This window comes from Haliaeetus albicilla, chromosome 19, assembly GCF_947461875.1.
Source record: "Haliaeetus albicilla chromosome 19, bHalAlb1.1, whole genome shotgun sequence".
NCBI classification, from domain to species: Eukaryota; Metazoa; Chordata; class Aves; order Accipitriformes; family Accipitridae; genus Haliaeetus; species Haliaeetus albicilla.
The window spans coordinates 25269495-25296503 of NC_091501.1; the positions used below are offsets into that span (position 1 = coordinate 25269495).

General features: G+C 41.4%; 1 protein-coding gene across 2 annotated transcripts in view; it reads right to left on the minus strand.

Moving 5' to 3' along the window:
- The window catches only part of BORCS5 (BLOC-1 related complex subunit 5), a 77046-nt gene that overhangs the window by 18448 nt on the left and 31589 nt on the right, over positions 1 to 27009 (minus strand). For both annotated transcript variants that reach the window (XM_069806880.1, XM_069806878.1), the window contains exon 3: positions 2980 to 3137. In XM_069806880.1, the coding sequence (XP_069662981.1) occupies positions 2980 to 3137 (158 nt within the window). The remainder of the gene's footprint in view (positions 1 to 2979; positions 3138 to 27009) is intronic.

Here is a 27009-nt window from a genome sequence, read left to right on the forward strand (position 1 = left end):
TCCTAAATATTTCAGTGGTCCTGAAATTAATGCAGTATTGCAACAGATGGTGAGTCAGCTGCCAAAAATTAATATGAAACATAATATTTAATGCATAGTGGTTATTTTTTTTCCCTAAAAAGATGCAAGCACATCCTTTATTTTTTTGGCAGTGAAGACAAAGCCTATTGTCATAAAAATCAATCCCTTCCAAAACCAACAGTTCGGGTATGAGTAAGTGTAACTGCTGAAGAGAGGCAGTTGAGACAACCATCTTCAATCACATCTTCAATTCTTTCCCCTTCAAGGAAATGCTTGGGTAAATGTATTTCTTCTTGAGAGAGAACAGTCACAGCAACCTGGAAGCTGCACAGGTTCTACGTTTAGGAGCAGATACAGATCCAGCCAACACACTGCAAAGAAATTCTGGCTAAACTGGGAAATGGAATGGAGAGCAAAGCTAGACTGTTTTGGTCCCCAAAGTAAGGAACGCACAGATGGGTCTACTTAGATCTGCAGTAACTACTGTCATACAATGTTTCTGTTTTCCTTAGCTTATTCTCTTTCCTATTCAGACCCATTTTAATTCAGATTGTGTGCCAATTTACAAACCACCATAGTCAATTATGAGTTATCGAGGACCAATAAATTTACAACAGTACTTTTGAGTTTTGCCAGAAAACAGGAAACTTTTTTTCTGGCCACACAGACAACGAGCAAAAGATATTTGCCCTGGGACATTTTGTCAAGGAAAGACTAAAAAAAAAAATCCTGGCTGCAGGCAGTACGACTGTAGCATACTATACAGTAGGACTATTACTGCACTGAGTACAGTCAGTGACAGTCTGAAAGGTGAACATACCTCAGACAAATGGTAGGGAATCAGGGACTGAAGCTTACCAACATTTTCTAGGAAAGCTAAAAGCATCAGTCACTTGATAAGTCTGTTATTGGAAGAAAACACTTCAATGCTTACAGAGTTAAAGAAAGGAAAAGGGAAATACTGACTACCAAAATGAGGATAAAAGAATTTACTGTCCAGCTCATGCACACATTATGCTTTTCACAATACACTTCATTTTCTCTTTCATTTTTACTCTTTAGCAGCGGTCAAAGCTTTGTCTACATGGCGGAACTAAATCATTGCTGACAAATGGGTGCAGCCAAATGCGATTTCCTTTGTCTACACTTGTAAGGAGAGACATACCCTGCTCTAGTTCAGCTGCACCCCTCGTTGTCAACAACTGTCAACAGCGGTTCAATTTAGTGCACCAAGGAGAGCCCAAACAATTTGGAAAGAATGATTTGAGTGGGTCCCACCCGGCTCCTCCAGAACACACACACACAGAACAGCCAATGCAAGAAAAACATTTAAAAATTATTAGGAAAATGAACAGTAAAAACCCACCAGATCTGGCAGAGGAACTGAAAGCATCTGAAGTTACTTAAGTGTTGTGACCAAAAAAAAACCACCAACCCAACTGACTTGTCAGTTGCCCGAGTTACAGTCGCCCATTCCTTCTTTACTTTGTCAGAGAGGAGTCTGTAATAAAGAAGCTAGTGACAATATCAGTATCATCATTCTATTTATTTTATGTTAAAAAAACCCATAAGCCTTACAAACTAGAAGAAAACATCACCATAGCTAATTTGAAAGGCACTCTGCCACTTGCCCTATAGGAGGCAAATACAACTAATGCAGATTGCACTGGTGGTGTCTACCATGACTTTAAATCATGTCGATATTCCCTCTCACACTTTAACAGCCAAAAGAATTACAATCTGCTTGGATTAATGCACTACACTGTCATTAGGCTGGCAATTAAATCCCATTTCTGAGATTGTGTGATCTGAGTCACCAACATCTGCAAATATCTTCACATCTTGTGTAATAGCTGGCCTCAGATCTTGATACACCAAAGTAAAAAGGCCTTTTTAATGGCTCCCACGTTACTTTGGACTTACAACTTCATGATGACAGCAGCTTCTCAAAACAGCCCATGAATCAAATTTATTATCCATTTTGTCATGTGGGATTTTCTTAACTCTAAGCCAATAAAGCAACAACGAATCAAGGTCATTGTTTATACTGCATGAATAAAAATTAACCACCTGTTCAAAAATTTTTCTTTTGACATTGAAAGGTATTTGGTCTCATAGAGACTTTTGACATATGCAGCATTCACCAGTTCTTCTACACATCTGGGAGTATGTGAGAGAACATTCTCAAACAGCATCTCCTCTCATGCCAGTCTGTCTTGACATGAAAAAAAAAAAAAAAAAAAAAACTGTCAGCCATCCTACTGCTTCCAAGATCAGTAGTTACACATGAAAAAGACAATCCCATTGCAGGATGCTCACCCCAGGAATTAATTTCCTCCCCAACAGTATCATTCAATATCTAAGTAGATCAGTGATTTTCAAATGATGGTTTAGTGATAAGAACAGCAGCACAGGAAGATCTTTTTGCCATATGGATCAGAGAAGAGACAGCACGTTATGGGCTCTGAAAACAAAGTCTAGCTCTACAAACCCACTGAAGAAAGGAAGAACTACTACCTTCTCCAACCATAGATATTAAGATAACCATTTCTTTCCTTAATTAGAGCCTAACCATGAGGCATAATAAAATCTATGCTATACAGACCGAAATAAGGAATGCTACCTTTAAAAATTCCAGTCATCTTTTACTTCTTCAACAGTTACTTGCAGTACTTGCCATACCAGAGGAACAGCCACTGTTTACAGCCAGGAATCTATATCCATATCTATATCTATCTATAACCAATAAACACACCACCTAACAGTAACCACAATGAAAGCCAGGAAACTTTGCTTGAAGTGCAGACCCGCGAAGTTTCTCTACAGGGTTTACTCTGAAGTTGACCGCTGCAAGTGACCCACGGCTATCTACAGCAAGCACCTGCATTCATAGCACACGATGGCCAAGCCGATGCCCCAAGCCCTTCCCCACCGAAGCAGGCACGCTGCAGGCAGTACCTCCTTGATCCGCTTCACGAGTGCATTCTGATCAAAGGCAACTGCTTCTGCACACTGGTGAAGATGATCTTGGTACCGGAGACACAGCTGCAGCACCTGCTGGGGGTCCAGCTTTTCCAGTTTGGTGTTGGTCGGAGAGGTCTGCCCACTGAGGAGTCCTACAAGGCAAGGGAAGGACCAGAGTTAATCTGACTCTTCCCGGAACTGGTTCAGCTGCAAGCTGAGAGGCAGCAGAACAAGCCCAGAAAAAAGCTTTATAAGGGGTAATGAAAAACTAATTCAGGATCTTAGTCTACTGAATAGACTTCAGCAACATAACAGTCCAGTGAAGGCTAAAAGTAGGAAGGGTGCAGACTGAAGATTTATGGATGTTTAGGATTTATAGCAGTGCAAAGAACAGTTCGCCATACAGCTTAGCCCCCCCCGAAAGAACTTAAACACAGACTCTAAATGCAGGTCCATTAACGCACCTCAGCTTGGTTTTCAGCGATACGCTGTGTAAAGCTAGTCCTGTTTCTTCTCCTCCACAAACAATCCTAAATGGTAAAAAATGAACCCCCTCCTCATTTATGTATGCCAGAAGGGAAGGGAGTTGAGATCTGCATTCCCATATGGGCATGGGACTCAAACTGTTTTCACTAGAATCATGCTGTCAAAACCAGAGCTCTAAAAATTCACTGATCCCCCGAAATAAACCTGAATAAAAAATGACCCACCTAAGTTAAATTACTAGGGGCGAAATGTCCACATTTTGCCTACCTTGCCTTTTTTAAGGATTCAGAACCCTTTCATCTTCTAAGATCTTTCTTTACAATCTCAAAGACTAGCAATATACTTTCTTCTCTTTTTTTTTGTTAATATGGAATTAAGATCCTTACCTACTTGCATGAACAGGTTTCACAAAAACCTCACCAAAAAAGGGTATTAGACTTAAAATTGGGACACTGGTAATATGCAGAGGAGCAAAATTGTCCGGAGAAATTTCTCCTGCCCATTGTTTGTTGCCTACATAGCACAACTTGAGAACCTTTGCTGAGCTCAAGCATGCGTGTGCCATACTTTCCCCAAAGCTGCTGGAAAAAATTATGCTAAACTCAGGCCACCCTTTTTTTGCTATTTCATTTACTTACTTTCATTTCATTTTCCTTCAGCATTAGCACAACTTTTTTCTTATTGGGACTCCATCTGTGACAACCAGCACATACACACAATCTGCTTTTCCCAAAACATCCGTCAAGCTATGTAAACTGAATTCAGTGACTGCACGCATGTGCCCTTTGGGACTCTCAGTTTACAGACAGGAAAAGACATTAAAACAGCAAATGTAAGCAAGTATCACACTAAGCAATTAAAAAGTAATAAATGCCAGTTATTTGGATTGGAAAAGTTCTTCTAAGAATGTACCTCAGTGGGAAATGGAAACTATTTTGGATGGCCCTCATGCCTATTGGAAGCTCCAACTGGTGACATCGAGTTCTTGCCAAAACACAAGAACAAGATAGAAACCAAGATGTAAGTCAGAAGCATCTAATGAATTTGAGAAAGTTAAACCTTTGAAAACATTTGCAGACAGAAATGAAAACAAAACCAGGACAGCAACTTCATCAGATACCGTGAAGTAGGTTTACTTTTCATCAACACTCAACATTTTATTCTCTCAGGATGCTCTCAATTACTCTTTGCACAAAACCTTTTCTTTCCTCATCTTAAGGGGGGAAAAAAAGATAATTTTGTTTTACTGACTTGTTGCCCACTACAGTTGCGCTGTGTGAGTCAAGAGGTCAGCAGAGGAAATAGACACTTCACTATTTAGTCTCAAACCCCTGTATTAGCAATAGCCAAATTTTTTTTTTTATGTTTTAAAAAGAATCATCTCAAACAAAATCTTAGGTCCAGCAATATAAATCGCAAATCTTTCAAGCCTACTTTCAGCTGAAGAGCAAAACTTTAATGGGAGCAAACCCACTGAAAGAAATAGGACTTTTCTTAAATGTGTACATTATGTTCTAGTGCTTCCTCAGTTTGTTAATTCCAATCTTCTATAAAATTATTTTGACAGGATAAATGTTCAAATAATGTTGTCAACTTTTTGTATGTTGAATGTTCACATAGGAATGAAGAGTTCACCATACACCTGAGGCAGTTATCCTGTTTCTGCACCTATCAAATACATGATGTTATCAACCAACTAATTTTCTTTTATTACTAATCTCTCACCAACTTCAAGAGGAGGAAGAAAATTAGACTCTATTTAAGAGACGTAATTAACATAAGTGTGTATTTTGGCCAACTTACACTGCTTATGAGAATTTTGAAGCAGAATAGGCCCAAGGACTGTAAAATGAGCTATAAAGGAACACGCTACTCAAACTTGTATTATGTACTTATAACCTTGTACAGGTTACATAATGCTAAAAGCAAAATTAATAAACTGTAAGGAGCCTCTAATTCACTATCCAGAAAAACACAAGCGCAAGTGAAGGGAGACGTTAACTGTTCAGCTAGAATTCCTTCATAAGAAGGCAGAGATGGAAATACAATCCAGTACAAATGTTTGGAGTAGCGATAAAAAACAAACAGCATATGCTGCTTAAAGATAGACTATGGTATTATTTTGGGTGATGCAGTAGGGAGAAGCCAAAGGAATTAGCTTCTCCAAAGACCTCTAGGCTCATGATGACAATGCCAGAGAACAATTCAGCTTCGAGTTTCAACTTGCAAGAAAAGAAAAAGTAAACCACAGCATGAAAAAGGCCATGCAGCCATCCACCTGGCAGAAATTCCCATTGTCAAAAAGTCGACCCACCATTTTTTGTTGTTCCCAGTAACTACTTATTGCCCACTCTATAAATCTTAACATTTTCTTAACATTAACACCCCCCTCTACCGCTCTGGTGAGACCCCACCTGGAGTTCTGCGTCCAGCTCTGGGGTCCCCAGCACAAGACAGACATGGACTTGTTAGAGCGAGTCCAGAGGAGGGCACGAAAATGGTCAGAGGGCTGGAGCACCTCCCCTGTGAAGAAAGGCTGGGAGAGTTGGGGTTGTTCAGCCTGGGGAAGAGAAGGGTCCAGGGACACCTCACTGTGGCCTTTCCATACTTAAGGGGGCTTGTAAAAAAGACAGACTTCTTACCAGGGCCCGTAGTGACAGGACAAGGGGCAACCGTTTTAAACTGAAAGAGGGTAGGTGTAGATTGGACATGAGGAAGACATTTTTTACCATGGGGGTGGCAAGACACTGGAACAGGTTGCCCAGAGAAGCTGTGGATGCCCCATTCCTGGAAGTGTTCAGGGCCAGGCTGGATGGGGCTTTGAGCAACCTGGTCTAGTGGAAGGTGTCCCTGCCCATGGCACGGAGGTTGGACTAGATCATCTTTAAACATCCCTTCTGTCCCAAACCACTAAGATTCTATGGTTTTATTGATTTGCTGCACTTTATTTTTTAGCAAATCAGTAGCTTTGCTCCAGAAGAGCACATGGCAACAATAAGTCATCTTGAAACTTCATGGAAGAGGGACTGCAACCACTCAGATCCCTGAAAGGTTTTACCAGGGAAGCCCAGGGAGTAGAAACAGAGAGATGCAGGGCTGGAAAGGACCCCCCCCGTGCCACGGAATCCAGATCTCTTCCCTTCCTCATCTCCGCAGCAGCAGGCAGTAAGCCCAAACAGGTTTAACGCAGTACCTCTTCTGTGGGCACTTAAGAGACAGCAGCACACTTCCCTATACCCATGAAAAACTTGAGATCACAGGAAAAACCCTGAACCAGAATCAGTGAGACACAGAAAAGGGTAGGGGGGGTTTAAAAGGGTGTTGCTGGTATCCTTTGTTCCTATACTAGCAGAAAGTTGAGGAGATATCTAAAAGCCTCTAGCAATTGAGCACTGAGAAAGCTTGATTTTTAGAGCAGAGAGATGGCCAGCGCTGTGAACCTCCAGGTATTATTAAACAACCCACCTCTTGGAAAATCACTGCTTCCTTCTTAAAGCCTTGTCCCACACTTTGAACTCTCCACTGAACGGGGCCATCCCTCAGTGACTGGTCTATCCAGGGTTTGTAAAAGGATATGAGATCATATCTGTTGCAACAAAACATTTATTAGGTCACTCTTACAAGTGCCAAAAGGGGGAGAGACAGAGGTAACCGAGTGGCTCAGGCTTACTCCCAAAACAGCCAGACTTGAACCTGATCACCAGCACATCTCAGAGCAACTAACTGCTGAGCTACTACCTCTTCACTGAGGAAAGGGTGTTCCTCTGATTTTGTCTGTGTGATTATTACTCCCCACCCCCCATGAGCACGGTTCTGCTCTTAAATGGGAAGAAAACAGCACCTGAAGTTTTAATTTCTTATTAAATTGAATACTCATTTTTCAAGCTGTTGGTTCTCTTCCAAAGAAGGAGGCACAGCAGGAATCATCTTTGCACCATTTGAAACCTCGAGAAGAGACCGCTTAGCACATGAGTGAAGCAACATACCCCAGCATGATAAGGAAAGGCGGCATGGAAGATGTCGTGGCTTGGGGAAAACAAAAATGGGGAAACAGGAGAAGGATTACTGTAGAGCTTTAGCGCATGGACCAAAAATGCTTTGGCAACTGCCAAACATGCACAGTCTTGGCTATCAAATTACACCATAAAACAAATACGAAGACAGACCATGTTACGTGCCTGCCACGATGGAGAGAAGTCAAGATCTCCCACCTACTCTGGATACATCTGATAAACAAACAGCATGCCCATGAAGGTGATAAACAGCAACTGGGACAAAGAAAGATTCACATTTCAGCTCCTAAATGGTGCTTTAGAAAAAAATAACCCAATACACCAAGTATGTCATGCATAGAGAAATATCATATATCACTACAAGGCTAGCTGACCCACAGACTTGACAAATCTGTTATTGTTTCCATATTTCTTGGCAAAGCAGAGGCATGTTAAAACCATTTTCCTCCTACTTAGTCATCTCCTTGTTGGTTCCAGGTCAACATACACTTCCAACAAATCACATCCTACTGAGCAGAAGAAAGCTTTTAGTTTAAAAAGCATTTTTATGACTAGAAGTGAAGTTCTTGGAAAAAAATGCTTTACATGCTATACTGATTCTACATACATACAGAACATACTAACCCACCAGTTTCATTCTGCTGCTTTAATTGACAATCCTAACAACAACTTGAGTGCTTTCCAACCTGAAAAGTATTAATATTTCTTTTTGATTTCTGTATTTCCACTTGTCAATCACCTTTTCAACCAGTAACAGCAGACATTACAAAAAGAAAATCAATAGGTCCACAGTTGTTAATTTATTATTACAGACAGCAAAGCACATGATACTGTGGTCTTGTTACTAATTTTAAGGGCAGAAAGGGTTGCTGTCATCAGCTAACCAATCTTTCTGTGGAATATAAGAGAGGACTTTAAAAGTAACTCCTTATTTAATCAGACCAGAATTTTACTTTGCCCAGAATACTGCTTCCAACATTTGACAACAGCGGACATTTAGAACACAGTATCTTTATCACTTGTTCTTCCCCTACGACAACCTTCCTGCCTCCAAAAGTTATTAATAAAAATTTCAGGCACAAAATACTGTGCTCAGTGAAGCTATGATACTTGAATTTCACTAATCCTTTTTGAAAGGTATACATTTATCTCTACAGTATCCTGTGGTAGTAAGGAAGATGCTTATTTATGCACAGCATGAAGAAAACTCTTTTCACTTGCTTCACACTTGCTACTCTGTAGTAGTTGTGCTGTGAGACAACAGAATCTAGAGCGGGGTGTACTTCCTCCCACCGCCTTTCCAAGATCAAGAACCCCACTGATCAGTCTTCTCTCCCGCAGAAGACTTAATTTCTCCGATTACCTCTGTAACACCTTCAAATACCTCTAACCTGAGGCCTGACTTCCCTCTTTAAAAGCCAAGTCAATTCTTCTACAAAGTATAATGGTTACACCTCTAACAATCCAGTTGCTTCTATAATTGCTACCCCTTTGCCGGACCTACTAATCAGCAAACCCCTTTTGAAGAGTATTGCACATGTCATCACCTCTTCTCCCGAGAGCAAGGTTAAATGAAGCAACAGATTACACACCACGATTAGCAATAGCTTGTCAACTTTACAGAGGCGTTCCCGGTTCTGGTACGTGTTTCTGGAGGTTTATTACCGTGTACATCACTATTTTTTCTAAAACCTCTTCTGTGAACACTTCTCATTCATCCTTGTAAAGAATGACATACTTCTTTTGTAGCAAATGCTGATTCAAGTAATTGATTTTGCTTTTCTGAAATTCTTGTCTGAAGACAATCCCACAGACTCTTCAGCAAGCTTCTGGAGAGTCTAAAAAGCTTTTATTAAGTATATGCTAGCAGAAAGCTGTTTTCAAGGAATTTCTACTCTGGTGTCCTCATGATTTCATATTTAACCTGCTAGAGTTTGTGATCTTTTGGTCTCCTAACAGAAGGTTCTTTTTGCCCTTTTTTTTATGTGGTTATCTTTTTGCCTACAGCTCCCTTCACACTGCTTTAACTACACTGTTTTTCCCTCTCCCATCCTTCAAAAATCACCTGTGCTGCCTGCAATTTAGAGCATTTCAGCTGTTCCCAACTTCTGCTCTTACTAGCCTCATTTTTCATGAGACTCCTCTTCATAAATTTAATCCAACAGCAAAACTTTTTCAGCTCTTCTATTCCTCATTCAATTTGAGCAGACTATGGTTACAGTTAATATAATAGCATTGAGTCATTTCATTTACCCTCATTAAGACAGCATTAGTTTTAGCTTAAAAAGCACTAGTGTTTTTCAAGTCTCCAGGAATTTTCCTGTGTTCCAAGAGTATTTAAAAACGATCAACCCCACGACTTGCCTCATCAAGCATTTCTAAAGCTCCTGGGTAGAAGCTACCCAGTCCAGCCAGCTTCTTAAATAAAGTCTGGCCTCAGTGGCCACAGGTTAACTATTACAGTCGCCTTTCTTGTTGCTATTTGCATGGGGAGATTGTTTTGCCAGTACCTTCAGGCATCCTAAGGACCAAAAAAAGATCCACACAAGAAACAGATGAAATTACATCCCTAAAGACCGAGTCTTCTTTCTTGACTGTTATTGCTTGCACAAGTTTGGAGGCAGCAACTTGCTATTAGCTGAGATAGAGAGCTTGTTTCCATATACTCTCCATGCAGAACAGCTTTAATATGACATACGGAAAAGAAATAATTGCACCTGTATGTGCAGTAGAATAAAAAAGGCATTAAAAGACTTCCAAACAAGTAAGGCAATCAGATTTACAGGGCTCTTACTGACTAAATGCTTTGAATTTTAATTGTGTACTTCCTCTCTCATTCTTGAAGACTAAGTAAAGACTACATTTTCAACAAACCCTGAAGAGTCAAAATAGCTTTTTGGGGGGTTGTTTTGTTTTGTTGTGGGGTTTTTGTTTGTTTGTTTTAATAACACCTCAGTTGGGAAACATCAAAATTTATACACTCAGATTTGGAAACCAGGCCACCCTTAAGAAAAGGGCATATACCATAGAATTAATAAAAGTCAACCGTAAAGAAGCTGAAGTAAAAAAGAAAAAAAAAATAAAATCACTGCTACTCACCCAGAAATCTTTAAGCTCAAATGTGGATGACCACATGATCTTTTTCACAGACCAGTTTATTTTCTAAAAATCTCACTGATAAAACACCTTGTAATAAAATACATATTCACTCCAAGACAAAAGTTGGCTTTGTCGACTGTGTATTTTCAATTCCTTTGAACTTTAATGGGGGAACACAATGACTGTAGGCAAACTGAATAGCTATTATGTGAGCAAAGAACATATTTGTACTGTGGCAAGGAATGTTGGCTGTAACAGCAGATTTTCCCTCTACTTTGGAGTCAGTACCATGTGATCATTTACTTCTGCATGGGCGACAGATGGGCTGAAGACTCTCATCTTGTCACATCTTTTCACAGGCAACTTTTCTGACCGCAGAGCTCAAATATGCTCTCAGTATGAATACTGCACCTCAGCCTCCTAACGCAGTGTAAGCTATTAACTGTAAAACAGTACTCACCAGGATATATAAATCACCTTCCTTTTTTGTTCCTCTGCCATTTGTCTTAAAACCCCAAACATTAAGAAGAATCTAGACATTTAGGCTTCTATAAAAATGTAGTTTGCTACAATTCTAAGACAAAAACTCCACACTCTTAAGAGATTTCCACCTGTTAAGGTCACATAATTTACATTAGAAGAAATTGTGATTCAGAGGGGATTTTGTTGTTGTTATTATTATTACAATAAAAACAGTATTTGGTTATGATATTTCTGCTTTCCTATTGAGCCTCATTTTTCCTTAGGACTAGATCCTGCAAAGATTTCTACACATCATTAAAGCTTTCTCCTGTCACATACGTATGGCTATACATAATCAATAATGTGCACACAATTTTTTGCACCACTGAAGCTTGCAGCTTCTCTGATGTGACGACTTTTGCCCCACACTTTGTATGATCCGTACAGCAGTTAGCACAACGGAGCCTGATCATGGCCAGGAATTTGAAGACTGCTGCTAAACACAAATGTCTCGGTAATGCAAAAAATCTCCAAGTTAAAATTTCCATTTGAAAAGAAGTAAAACAGAAAGAAATCAGAAATACTTCCTCATTTGGACTGTTAGAAACCTGAACGTCCAAAAGGAGAAAATAGTGCACCATCTGCATGTACTGAGATTTCAGTTTGCAGTTACTTAGATATGCCTCTCTGGAAGTATGAGATTGCCCAGTGCTACACCTTCAAAAAGTCACTAGTGGTTGCCATAAAATTGGAAGCACGTCTACTGATACCCTTCTTTTGAAGCTTCAGGTAGGGAAAAAGGCACACAACATACTCTGAAGAAAAGCACACAGCTGCACTTTGTCAACTAAAAGCAGCCGCCAAGGTCCCACCCAGTCCATCTCCCCACTGGTTTTTCACTTCTAGAATGCAGAAGTAATATCGAAAAGAAGCGGTTTTGACTACACAATTGCAATATTGTATGGCCAGCTTCCTGCAACAAAAGTAGGAAGTATAAAAGTAGGCACAAGGCTAGAAAAATGGATGGGGTAGTTCACAGGGTCCTGTGTCATGCAATAAGTTGTATTTACTCTGCAGCAACTTTTTTTTTTTTTTGGAAAACACATCAAGAGAGACCCAAGACCCACCATCATTGATTACATAAGCACATGATATCCACAGGCTACAACTGACCCCGTTATCCTAAGTACTCTGCAAACCCAAAGGCCAGAAGACTAACGTCATTTTATAAGATGAGGAATTGAGACACCAAGAGATTAAATGATTTATCTGAGACCACATGGAAACTGCTGTCCCTTGGCCTAATGACTTCACCGCCAGAACATCCCTCCCCTTCTCTCACCCTCAAATACCAAATGCCAGCAGGGCAGGCGGCAGCGGAGCCTGCCATCAGCGTTGAGGACTGAGCATCGACACAGTCTCTCCCACACAGATTCTCAGACATCTAATAAAGGTTCATAAGACAGCTAGAGCCAAATCAACAGCTTCTTCCTTCCAACCCCCACATACATGTTCCACAAAAGAGAAGGTCCAATTCCCATCTTCCTCATCACATGCTTCACCACAGCTTTTGCACAAAAACCAATTCACTTCACTAAAACCACAGAGAACTAATCCAGTGGTTTGCTTTTTCCTCTAGGGTAGCAAAAGGAATCAGAGCACCAGGCGATCAAAAACTAGAGCTAGTGCCAGCAGAGGCAGAAGAGAGGGAAGGAAAGGACAGAGTAGGACTTCTCCGTTTTAGCAACAGCAAGCTGTCACTTCAATTTTTTTGTGCATGCAAAGCATTGAGAAAGTCTCAACTTTACCTGTCCACACATCTTCCTTGAAATAACAGGATCTTAACTACCTTTCGTATCTCCCTCCCACTGCAAAGTTTGGTTGAAATTTGCCACCAGATGCAAAGTTTTCTAGGCTGTAGATGGAAGAGAAAAGGGACAGCAGGAACAAACAAACTCAATTTATTTTAAATGAAATTAAAAAAAAAAAAAAGTCACAAAAATCTACAAGATAAAACTCATTTAATTGATTCTATTACTAGTAATAAAGATTAGCCTCCTGGCAATCTTTATTTTATTTTAGGCAAAAGTGCATGGATATTCATCCACACGACATAGCACATACTAGCAGAAAAAACCCCCCGTGTTCAGTGGTTTAGAAGAAAGGTGACATCTAAAGTCACCTCTGAGCACAAGGGCACCCACGTGAAGTTGGGGCACGTTTGCTGTTCCACAATAACCAGCCTGTGTACACACTAAACCCAAGTAAATTCAGTGGGGGTAGAGTATACTGTGCTACTTTTACGAAGAGGCAAAAGCACACACACAGGCAATTACTACAGCGTAGCTGAAGTGCTGCAAGCCTGAGTTCACAACCTAGTTTTCTCCATGGTAACTTATTCATAGGCCTTGTGCCTGAGACCACGTTACAGGAAAGACGATTTAAGGGAAAACGGCCAGCCACTTCAGGCTCACAGATTACATCTACGACATGCCTGTAAATGAGGTATGCTTCTCCTACAAGTAACATCTTTTATTAGATTAACCAATATTGCTGTTTGTTGGTTTTCTCCAAACTTTCAGGCACTTTCTTCAGTTCAGATGTCAATTTGAGTTTTCTGTTTGCAGTTTATTGCCACAGCATGGCACAGAGCAAGACTGATGAACAGGCCATTTACTTATGGATTCAGCAAGTCCAAGATTTCAGTTTTCTTTTCCAGAGATGGAGAAAAGGGGTTTAAAAGTGGCAGAGAAAACTTTAATGATAGCTTCACTGAAAGAGTTCCTTTTAAATAAGTAATAGGCTCTGCTGATGAAACTTTTTATCGATGCTTTATAATCGCAAACAAAGCACAGTGCTGATTCTGGTATAACCATCATTTATATACATGAAATACATGGTTTCTATTTGGTATGTAGCAGCACTTTTCATGTATTTCCTATCATTTCTGTATCATCACAAAAAATTGGACACCTGTTATATTTTCTTCCTCTTTCCTCACAGGGAATTTCTGTATCATATCAAAATATAGTCAAGTGTTAGACTGAAAATCATTCACTTCTGTTCTGGCAAACACTACATCCTCAATTACAACTGCAGCCCCAAACCTTAAGGGCTTGAGCAAAGGCACATTGCCATAGTAAAATTAACATCATGGCCAAAAGTTATGGCCATGTTATGGCCTTAGCCCATTTTTCCAAGAGCACTATCTAAAATATACATTAAAAAAGCACTGTCCAAAACATACTATTGACACTTTCTGGCCACGAGTACTAGGAATAGTGATTTCTCTCTACTAGGTACATTCAGGAACATATAGGAAGAGCAAGAGTCATTTGTAAATGCAAGACAGTTGACATTTTCTACTCTACATTCTTTTCTCACATGCAACCCTACTTACCACTCAGTCATTTTGCTAGCAGTATGGGCTGCCACTTCACAACCAAATTTTAATTTGGATGATACTTTTTTCCTCTCTGAAGGCTTTACCAGCATGACTTGAAATGGCTGCACTACTCAGGAGTAGCAAAGTCCAAGTGGGGCTGATGAAACTTTTTACATGATACAACCCGTATTTACATAGCTCATACAGCATATACTTCACAGAAATTAAGTAAATGCTCCTTACTTTTTCTTATAAGAAGTTTAAGTGGACTATTTTGTTTATTAGGGTAAGTGGTTATCTACTAGCAAGTCCAACTGAGTAAAGGAAAGAGAGGTCTACCCACCACATTTCTCCTGTTCAGTACAAAGTGAGGAACCATCACTTTGGGAACCTGGATGCCGTCAGACAATTAAACTTTTTTCTTTGGCAACCCCACTGCCCAAACAGCACAAAATTATTCAGGAAGACCCATTTTCTATTTAAATGATCCTACCATCTGTCATTTCTTCTGTGAACCCTGCTGCTGAAGTCTGAACTAATGCTTTCATCCCTGTCCTAGCTCTCCTACCTGTACTTAAATACTCAGGTTTTGTTCCTACCTTCCTAATTCGAGTTAGCCAAACTCAAGTGCTGATGTACTTCTCTTTCTCAGTCTGCTTGGATTCTTTTCCCGCATCCATTAGAACCAATTTTAGAACTAACTCAAGGGATACAATGGATGTCATTCTCCCAGCAGTACTGGCATCTAAATAACTATTACTGTTCCCAGCATTGTATTGCAACATAAGGGTATTTTCCCTGGCCAGAAGGAAACATGGAGCTGGCATGAAATTGTAACAACTAAATTTAGGATATTGAAATTACTCAAAGGTTGAGTTGGGGAGAGAAGGAGGAGACAATACACACACTATTTACTTTTGACAGTGTGTTTAAAAAACTAATTACTCAGCTTTACAGGGCTTATTAGGGCACCTAAAACATTCAACAGTTACACAGAAGTAAGTGGCCTGCTGTGCTCTGTATTACCTCCATGTTTATCATCTCCTGTCAAATACTGTCAAGTGGCAAAGTGCCTTGAAGAAAGACAAAGCGCAATAAGGAATCCCTAGCATGAAGTGTTTTAAAATCGCCAGGGCAGGGGGACGGGGGCAAATCAAGCAAATTGCACCTCCTCTGTAGTAGACAGTTTACATTCCTTTTGCACTTCAGTAAATGAACTCACTAGTAAAATATTATGAAAGAGCATCATCTTACTATTAAAATAAGCTGCTACTTAAGCAAGCTTTGAATACCTAATAACCATATTTGTGCAATCCTGTCCTTATAGGTAACCCGTAGATAACAGTACTCTAGGAGTACCGCTTTTATCAGTTACAAGTAACAGCACAGGGTTAGTGAGCCTGGGAGCTTCTTGAGCCCCAGCTCCCCACGGTGGAAGACAATGACTCGAGTCCCAGCGTAGCCATCAGCCCAGGGAGACACATCTCGGAGCCAGCCCTGACAACTTCCACATTCCAGCTCCGCCAAGCACGTGCGTCACTCCCTCTGCGGTCAGAGATACCCAGAATATAACAATTCATTTCTCCCTGCACTTAACCCCCCCAAACAGTGCAGCTGTAAAAACATCCCCCCCCTTATTTTTTAATACACAGTCTACTGACGGTGTGCTCACACACAGCACGAACTTATCTCCTAAGTCTGTCATGGAAAGTATCAGTCATTCTATAGCAAAAATTCACTTCCTTATCGTAACGATTCCAAATACATGGTAGGTGGAGTTTTGCTCATCCGCAATCACGTCTCCCTCAAGGTACTTTTAAAGTCCGTTACAAGACCTATAAAGCCTTTATACCCAGAGAGCCTCCCAGAAGTCAGGAAAAGCCCCCTGTCCCTGTTTAAGAAGGGACCCCCGCAGAACTACATCTTGAGCTGAACTTAAGGCATTCTGCCACTGAAAAGGGGATGAAACTTGTTGCTCTGCCACCCCTCCTTGCCATGCAGGCCAGGCCCTGTCCTTGTACCAGTTCTGGTTCTCACTGAGCTCCTCCACAGATGGATTCAGCTCATCAGCCTACCCCAAAACTACCCACTTGTCACTATTAGCTCCCCACCAGCCCACCAAGCCAAACTGGCTCACAAGGGAGCCGACAAGCCTCAGCAGCAGCACAAAACACACAGCTATAGGTACAGCCTTCCTCCTCTCAGCTGTCAGATCAGCTCTCCCACTCTGGGGATGATCTGGAGACAGACAGACATTCTTCCTCAGTCTAGGGCAGAGTCTGGCATGCAAAACTGTAAGAGCCCCCCAGGCACAGGACTCACTCTCAGCATCCTCTGACTACGCTAAGAGAGAAAGAAAAATACACCATGTTATGGATGCATACAGCATCAGAATACCACCAGTTAGAGTAATTATGGGTACTTGAGGACATTCGTCTACTCCTTGTGCTCATAACACTAGACAATATACACAATAGCCAAATAAAACTAAAAACACTGAATAGTTACTCAACTGTTGAGCATTTTATCTGGTATGGCTTTAAAAAAACCCAAACAAACCAGATTTTCTGACTTGGTTTACTATAAGAGAAACTTAACAGCATTTCAATTAACACATCTCCATCGGGTACTGCTTGTGCACAAAGCCAGTTACGATTCTTGGTGAGGCTCCAGCGTTGTAACCTTCCTAATGATTAACGAGGGGCCTGAATCAGAGCGCAGAGCTGCGATGCTCCGTGGCTTATGCGGTGAGAAGCAAGGCTTGCTCCCCAGCTCAGGCCTCCTGCCACAGCACTCACCTCCCCAGCCCCAAGCGTCTGGCTGCCACGGGACTGCTCTGCCAGCAGCACCCAGGGCCCCCGGGTCACGCAGCGTCCAGGAGGAGCACCTGAGCAAGAGAACTGGCCGGACACCTCCCCTCCTCTGCAATGTACCGCTGGGCAGAAAGGCACCTCAAGAAAACCACGTTATTCTATATTAGTATATGTATATACACATATATGCCCATAGAGCTCAGTTTCTCTTCACTCAACATCTGAAACAACAACTTGGTTTGCAGCAGCGACAGCAATTAATTCTTATATTCTGTGCAGAAGGTTCTGACTTCAGATAAGAAATAAAATACCAGGAAGGGATGAGCTGTAAAGCCAAAGACAGCCTTGTTCCCAGGCAAATGCTCTTCTTTGTTATAAAAATAGGAAGAGGAAAAAAAGGCAAAAAGCTTCCAATTTAAGTTTTTGAGATTATACATGAAAACAATTGAAAATTAAATGTTTGGTGGGACATTACCTGCATTTGCTGCTGTTTTAAAATTATGGAAGTGAGAAAAGAGTTGTTTTTCACTGCATTTGGCATTTTTAAAGCTATTAATAGCAAATTGTAGAGTCTCAGCATTCCCATGAGACAGAACCTAAGACTTTTTGCTTTTCAGATCACTAGAGACTGAAGAAAGGATCATGCTCCAATGCCTGCAAGCAGTCACTTGGTGTTGCGTATCAGCCAGAGTTGGGCTGCTCTTCCGCAGCAATTTGCCCCTGCAGTTTAAACAGACACAGGCTGAGCTCTTGCAGGGTAAGAGGTGCCCAACCAGCCCCAGAACGGGTCCCTGCTCTCCCACCCACCCCCTTCCCAAAGGGCTGTGTGCCTCTCCGACCCCAACCACCTTTTCCCAGGCTTAGCACTCACATGGCTGTGGGACATAACTGGTTCAAGCTGGCTGATCCAGCAAAAGCCTTCCCTTTTCAGCAGAACTGCTTCTCCTTCCCGCTGGCCCACCCAACCAAAGGACCTGGTGGCTGTGCAGCCACCAAGCCCACCACAACAGGAGACAATGGCGGTTTTCCGCAGCAGCAGCACCTTGGAGCGGCGATGCCCTTACACCGTGAAATCCTCCTGGTTTTCAGTAAGTTTTTCAGATTCGGAGCCTGGCTACACAAATCAAAAGTGCAGCAATAAGCCACAAACAGAGGCTATCTCCCTTGGGAAATGCAAGGTAGGGTGGCTTACTTGTCAAGACTGGAGAGACAAGCTGCCTTGCTTCACCCTTGCCAGCCTACAAGAGGTAGCTGCTGCACATACACTGACTCCTTACCCGCAGCGGCTTGTTCCTGCGCACAGTCTGCAGACTCGGTAGCTTCAGTGTAACTTTCAGAAAACCATCCATCAGGTCCAGCATAATACTGAACCCAGCAAAACAGCGACGTCCTACAAACAGTATATCCAGGTCTAAGTGACCTCTACCTACTACATCTACCAGTGATTCACTGTCACTGGAATGTGATTTTGACGTTAGGTTCTCCATCTGCAGGACACGATCCATACTTTCTTAGGTTTCTTATGAAGGTGATAGACCTTGCATGCCTAAACTTTGTTCACATCAGGCTCACCAGTAACATCAGGATGGCTGTAAGACCTGCAGCTGTTAACAGAAAGTAGCTGTTCAAGATGCTGTTTTGGTATAGGGTCCTACATAAACATATACACTTTTGCAATGATTTTAGCACTGCTTTTTCAAACTGTACAAAAACAGGCTCAGAGGTAGGTTTCAGAAAAGGGATGTAGAAGGGATCAACCACAACTTTTTTTAGAAGTTGTAGGGGAAGAATTTTGATCATCTGGGAATCTGTAACCACAGAGGTGATAACAGAAGAGCCTTACCTTTTTTTTGTGTTCTGAAATCATGAAGCATTTCTTGTTTTCATTAATATAAATACATATCAACGTGTTGACCCCACATCTCCACTCTAACAAAAAAAGTCTAAAAGCAGTATGAAAACAAACCGTGGTAGCACAGACATGTACGCATCTCTTCTTGGGTTGGAGGAGAAAGAGAACAGGAAAACTAACTCTACAGAAGACATGAGTGACAGTAACATACAACAGTATCTAAGTCTCAACTGCCTTAAAATTAAGGTGCAAAACAACTTAGAACACATTAAAACTTGAAAGTCTGGAGCCTTGAGATCTTAAGACTCTCTTAGAAATTCATTAGTACCTTAAATGTTTTCATTCAACTCTCTAGTTAATGAATATGTGATTATTTTATTTTTTTCTCTTCTTCTTCTGATGTAATTGAGGGAGGGAAGGATGGCACTTGCAGCAGCAGTTAAATGGTTTGTTTGATTCTGATAGCTTCCAGTAAAAAAGTGGAGCATAAAACAAACCTGACCGTTCCTCCTTCCCAGTTACACTGCCTGCGCTTCTAAACAGCTCCAGCACAAACGCAACAGCTTTTCCTTGTCCAGTCTGCCTTGAAGTCTGGTGCACTGTTCTTTGCGCATACCCAGAGCTGAGTCATTGCAAAAGAGGTCTGAAGTGTGCGCATGTCTAGTAAGGTCATTCAACAGAAATCACTCAAATCTATTCCATCTACACCACACTAGCCAAATTTTTTGAACGAGATAGCACGGTCTAGCAGGAAGTCATCAAATTGAAAAGCTTCCAGAAAGTCAAATATACCCGAGGGAATTGCGCAACATGAGGGTCAAATGTACTAGTGTAAAGAGGCAAAGCTTTACAGCAGCTCTAAAAGCCTGGCAATGAGTGCCAGTTGAATATAAGCTACATTGTTAAATTGATTTGCAAAGTTTGTGCCCCCAACAATCCATTCTGAAAAATAAAGGCCCAATTTTTCACAAGTTCTCAATATCGTGAAAGGCTGTTTGCTAATGACACAAATACCTTACAGATGTTTGGGTAGCTGTAGGCTGCCCGTAGCAACTTGTACACATGGCGGAGATGAGGAAAGAAAGGGATACAGGACACAGAAAGTACCTCACATCTACACTGCTAGAAGGCTGAGTACTGGCACTTATTCCAGCCTAGGAGAGCTCTTTCCTAGTTCAACTTGTGCCACTTTCTGCTCTGAACTAGAATGCATGAACACAAACAGAGTAAACACCATACAACTCCTATTTTTGTTAAGGAAAGAAAAAAAAAAGTTGTTAGACCAAGTCATATGTTTAAAATAAATAAATAAAAAGCCATGTCACTTCTGTGGTCTGCAAGAGCATTCATTCAAGGGATGACCGACAGTAGGTGTGCCAGTATAGACAGCTCATAGATTATAGATGTGATTATAGATGCTGTTAATGATTTCCCATGCTTTTTTTGTTTTAGAAGACACTTTGTTTTGTTCTTAGAAGCGGTTTTAGAAAAAACTGCTCTATCACAACATTCACTTATTGTACCTACACCTTTTCTGAGGTGCTTTCCAACACCGGTCACCATCAAATTCACCAAATACCAGTAGTCACTTCTTAGCTTCAGAGTGGTATCTGTTGGAAGGTGGCTTTCACTGTTCTGCTGTCTGCCTGGTTTAAGTCCCTCTTTCTGCAGAGAGAACTTTGCATTACTTGAAGTATAAAATATGATGAAGCTTTAAAAGAAGGGTATGCAGGGGTTGAGGGTGAGGGGAGGTCCTCCTATTCATTGGCCAGGCACTGAAGCTACCAGAGGTCACAAAAGCTGAAATTCTTTACTCAAGCAAAAATTCCCATTAAAGCCAAACGAAGTTTTGTTGAATAAGGGCCACAGCAGCAAGCCCATAGTATGCTCTCAACTGGGAGCAAGTCAAAGCAAATTACGCAATGGCCGTCAGGAATCTGTGTACAGCTCTTCAGAGCTGCAGTGTAGGAGGAGCCCTGAAGCATCCTTAACCTTTGTCTATTTATGTCCCAGCACTGAGATCCCTTCCAACAAAACAAGCCATGCTTTTATATATTTTTATTAGTCCAATTTATAGCAAACAGCTCTCTCCTCCTCTTCCTCTTTCCCCTCCCCTCCTTCCCACCCTTCCCTCTCCTTCGCCCTTGCCGTGTTGTGCTGTTTGTGTGGAAAAAACCGAGCTCCTGCCCTTGCCAAGAGTGACATCAACTCATTCTTATCCGGTGATGTCCAGCAGAATCTTCCTCTGATAAACATTTGCTCAGTGTCAGAGCCCCAAGGTTAGTGGCTGCATTTTGTTTTCATTGTCGCTTGTTTTCTGACACTTTGCTGCTCCTTATACACTGAAATCCCCCCCCATGTCTTCGACCTGGAGCCAGAGCCAGGCAGTGAACAGGACATTCCTCCCTGCTTACCCGGGTCTTCCCACCACCCTTTTCCCTCTGGAACAAGAATCTGTTTGTCTCTCTATGAACAATAAAAAGCTGACACTGGGGAGAAGCAAAAAAGATAGGAACAAAGCGTGTGCAAAAAGCAATTCAGGAGTGTAGACCTATGGATTTTTGACCTTTGTTTACTTTTTTGTACAGATTTTCTTATATCCTTCCCTAGCATGCTCTAAATGAAGAGGCATAGCTGATTAATGGGCTGATGTACCCTTGTCTCCTTGCACAGCAGCACTCTCCACCAAGACTCAGCAATGTTTGCTCAAATCTGGCATCTATATTGTCTCATGCTTCTGGGCTGACCCCCATCTGATAAAGCACCTCAGATGTCTTCCTCTTCTCCCCTCCATCCTTTTTCTGTCCTCTCCTCACAAGCCACCAGCTTTCTGGAGCAAAGGGAAGCAGACGATCCTTTTCCTTGCACACTCCCCTTGCATTTTACCCAAGCTGACGTTTATCTGAAATACATCAACCTGTGCCTTCAGGCAACTAGTACTGAATGAAATGCATTACTGTTTGTCCCAGCAACGTGGAATCCATGGGCAATCTATTAAAGCAAGGGTGAGAAAAGATTTTTACAAAACTAAAAGGGTTGAGTAAGATTCAGGAGCCCTGAAATGTCTAGCAGTGAACAAAGAATGAAAACAGCCACCTTTTAGCCTGGGATGGCTCCTGTCTACAACTCCACTGAAGAGGATGCATTGTACAGAAACTTCCAACTTACAGGACGATGGATACTTTGCATCCACTACTGTGTTCTTCCTTGGGTCACTGGGGAGAACGAAAAATCCATTTGTACAGTTTTCCAGACGGAAAAGTCTGCTGTAATTGGAAGGAGATGTTCTGGTAGCATCAACCTACAGACTCCTGCTTTTCTAGGAAAATAGTCCTAAAACCTCCTCTGTTGTTCATGAAAAGGTTGCAGCTGTTCTGAACAGCTTATAAAACCAACATCTTTTTAGCTTATATGTGACAGAATGAAGGTCAATTTTCTTCAGAAAGCAAATGAAGAAAAAAAAAATTACTTTCAAATGTTACCATTAACACATACCAACTGTATTAGAGCATGAGAAGTACTGAGGAAAATCGACATAGAAAATTACTCCCTGCCATCATCACTTAGAGGAGTCTTCTAGAAGAAAGAAAGGGAAGGTGATGACCTGGCTTAAAACAAAGCATAGGAATCCAGTGTTCAGACAGGTCAGTCAACCTGTCCTTTGATTTTTAAACCTCTCCAACTCTCAGTGGTGTGGCTAATATCACTTGGATCCAGCCATTCGTGCGAATTCACAAATGTTAGCGATACCTGCTGCCACAGGGCTACCTGCAACATCCTCTTTCACAACAGCAAACTCTGTCCATGTGTATTTTCGCACTGTTTTTTATGCTTCCTTTATTATTATTGTTTTCTATTTCAGACGGAAAATGTTAACAAACAAGACAGTTCTGTACCCATAGCCTCATTTTCTAAAAGCCTTGACTGCTCCCATTGAAGTTCATGACCATGTCATGCCCTAAATAAGTAGGCAGAGTACAAGTAACAACCATAGTCAAGGTCAGGCAAGAAGTACCTTCTCAAACAAACCATGAGGAAGGAACATACAGGCTCTAAAATACACTAAGCAACATTTTAAATCAGTTTCCAATGAGAAGGTTGCTTATCTTTTAGAAAGATGTTTGGGAAGATCAAGGTCTTATTTCCTCTTCACATAACAGTTCTTTTGAAATTGTAAAATATTAGTAGTAGTTAAAAAATAGTCATCAGCTAGCCTGCAAATACATATTTTGCAACAAAGGGTCGAGTAGATTAATCTACGTGCTACTTATTGGGACCCCCCTCTCTCTTTTCAATAAGACAGCCATCTAAATGAATAGAAATTCTCCTCTTGCCTTCAAGGCCTAATAAGATGCCACATCACTACTGCAACAGACTGCCGTCAAGGTTATCCTGTCACTTTTCATGACTGAACAGCCAGCCAGATGCACCAACAATTTACATAGAAACAACACTACAAATCTATAACTGAACATGTATTATCATTCCAGGGAAGCATGCATAAAAACCTACACAAATAGAAACAACACATGCCAGCCTTAAAATAAAATTTAGAGTGATTTTCCAGAATACACGAAGCACATTTTTAGCACCAAACTCACTACAAGTATTTGCACTGAAACATACCTTAACTCAGTGGTCAGAGCTTGGGTGGAAACGGGGCGAATATTTTTGAAGGGATACAAGGACATCCATTTGATGCTACTGCATCGGTAGTTGCTTTACTGTCCTAAAGGTGAAACTATTGTTGGCTGACATGTAGGGACATAGCTCCATAGGAAACCTGGGTGATATTCACACCTCTGCTCATTTTAGCGTTGAGTTCTTTTTTAGGGTATCATAATTTATGATACTTGAAGTATTTGAGTATTTCCAGTATCTGGAAATGGGATGTTTGGTCACAGAAATACTGACAGGGACACAAATTCCCAAACGACCTTGACTATAATTAGCCATCTAATTATAGAGGCATTTGGCTGACCAACACCTCTCTGGCAGTCTCTGGCTGTTTTGTTTCAACAGATAGATTGACTGCAGAATTTGCCAGAGCCGCCCTCCCAGTAAGGTAAACCTCTATGTAACAAGAGAGGTGATAGTTGCAATACAGGAATTCATATGCCTATGAACAAAATAAACACTTTTTTTCATGACAGGAAGAAAAAACATATAGCAATGCTGTCTCAGGGGTTTAATTAGCTCAGCAGTAACACTGATAACAAGACATCTTATCAGAAGCTTTGCTTTCAACAAAACCAATTAGTATCAATTTAAACAGAACAAGCTGAGATAAACGTGTACATAACACGCATGACCTTGAGGTTCACAATGCCTAATAATTAAAGTACTGGATCATTTCCCATACTCAAGAGAGAAAAGTTTGTATAAATCAACAATAATCAAAGGAAAGTTGTTCTCCTATGGGGACAAGAAGGGTTTGAATCCAGTACATTGATTTCAGCCAGTTGTCCTTGTGAAACTGAGCCATGGCAAGGCTCAGGTTTTTTCAGTAACTTTTTGAGACGTCCAAACAAGATTGTGAACTTTTCCTTCCTATCATTTTGACCTACTTTTCTAAAAAAAAAAAAAAAAAAAAAAATCAGTCCACACTTCCAAAGTCTCTTATAGACAAAGGAAAAGCTAAGCCACAGCTAATTAGCAGAACTCCTCTTCTACCCAAAACTGTACTTATCTATCTCCTTTCCTCTCTTCATTCTTTTGCAGCCTTCCCCATCTGCTTTTCCATTACTATTTATTTTTAATCTCCTGTTTCCAGCAATATTTATCTGGATTTTTGAACTAGCAATGGTTTGATGAGTCCTTATTTACCGATACAGATTTTAACCTAATACAACCTCTAAATGGGCTGGATGAGCAGAAAGTGAGGTGGATTGAAAACTGGCTGAGCTGCTAGGCTGAAAGGGTTATGGTAAGTATCATGAAGTCCAGCTGGAGGACAATTACTAGTGGTGTTACTCCAGAGAGCCATACTGGGGCCAATACTGTTTAACACGTTCATTAATGACCTAGATGATGGGACGGAGCACACCCTCAGCAAACTTTCACATTATACAAAACTGGGAGGAATGGCTGATAACACCAGAGGGTTGTGCTGCCATTCAGAGGCACCTTGACAGGCTGGAGACATGTGCTGATGGGAATCTCATGAAGTTCAGCAATAAGAAATGCAGAGCCCTGCACCTGGGGAGGGAGGAATCGCCCCAAGCACCAACACACACTGGGGGCTGACTGGCTAGAAGGCAGCTTTGCAGAGAAGGACTCATGGGTCCTGGTATACAGCAAGTTGAACGTGAGCCAGCAGCGTGCCTCTGCAGCAGAGACAGCCAACAGATCCCGGGCTCCACTGGGAAGAGCTGCCGGCAGATCAAGGGAGGTGATCCTTCCCTTCTGCTCAGCACTGGAGGAGCCACCTCTGCAGTACTGTGCACAGTGCTGGGCTTCCCAGTATGAGAGACATGGACATGTTGGCACAAGTCCAGTGAAGGACCACGTTGATGATTAAGGGACTAGAGATCTGTCACACAAGGAGAGGCTAAGAGAACTGGGACTGTTCAGCCTTGAGAAGAGAAGGCTCAGGGAGGAATCCCATCTATGATCAACACCTGATGGGAGGCAGTAAAGAAGATGGAGCCAGACTTCTCTCAAGTATGCAGTGAAAGGACAAGAGGTAACGGACACAAACTGAAATACTGAAAATTCCACATAAACATAAGCTTGTTTCGGTTTTGGTTTGTTGTGGTGTTTTTGGGTTTCTTGTTTGTTTGTTTGTTTTACTATGAAGGTGATCAAACATTGAACAGGTTACCCAGACAGGTTGCGGAGTCTCCATCCATGGAGATACTCAAAACACAACCAGACAGGGTCCTGGGCAACCCACTCGTGCTGACCCTGCTTTGAACAGAGGAAGCAGACTAGGTTGTCTCCAGTGGCACCTGCCACCCTCAGCAATTCTGAGCAACAGGCAAAGACAAAAATTAGGCTTCATAAGGGCAACAACGACTTGTAAACAGTGCTTATGTAATCCCTACTGCTCTTAAAGAACACTATAAAACTTCTCTGCACATTACTCCTTTGCAGTAGGCTCATACTGTACCTTTTGACGGAGAGCTATGAAGAATCACTACCAGAACAGGGCTTTTAACTTACACCCAGCTCTAACTCAGTGCTTGCACTATGCCTCTTTTATCCCACTTGGTTAATGCAAACTAGTCAAGTTCAGCCTGAGTTAGAGGAGAAGCAGCAGCAGCAGCAAGGAGTACTTCATTTGCATTCTGGTATAAGGCAATCACCGCCTGCGAACATAAAATGCACATGTTTCTTATAACATGAAGGAATGCTTCTTGATCACTCGGGCCAACTGAGAGCGTTTCAAATTCATTCACTGGGCCAAATTCCTTTCTTAGTTACTGAAAAATGGAGCAACATCATTGTGGTCAGGACATGAATTTTAGGCTATTGTAATTACTGTTGTATGTGTGAATGTACGCACGCACCCACCCCACATGTTTAGACCCAGTGCTACTTCCATAACTGCACTGCAAGTTTCACAACATGCAGTATTTTTTCTTACAGCATTACAAAGTTATAGGACTATCCCCTGTACTTCTAGACATGCTGGCTGCAGAGAGCTTGGAAACACATGTTCTTCCCATACTCCTTCATTTGCCTTTTAATTTTTTTGTCTAAAAAGCAAAATTCCTAAATGGCAATTTTTGCAGTTAGCATGCAACTCTTCAGTGCTTGAGGCTAATAAAGACAGCTGTCATTCAACCAGAACACTTCAATCCACATCAAGTCTTTCCTTAGAGATAACCAAGGTAAACACAGGTGTTTCAACTTACAATTCCTGTAATGCCCACCTAAGTTCTTAAAAATCATGCATGACTACCATCCAGA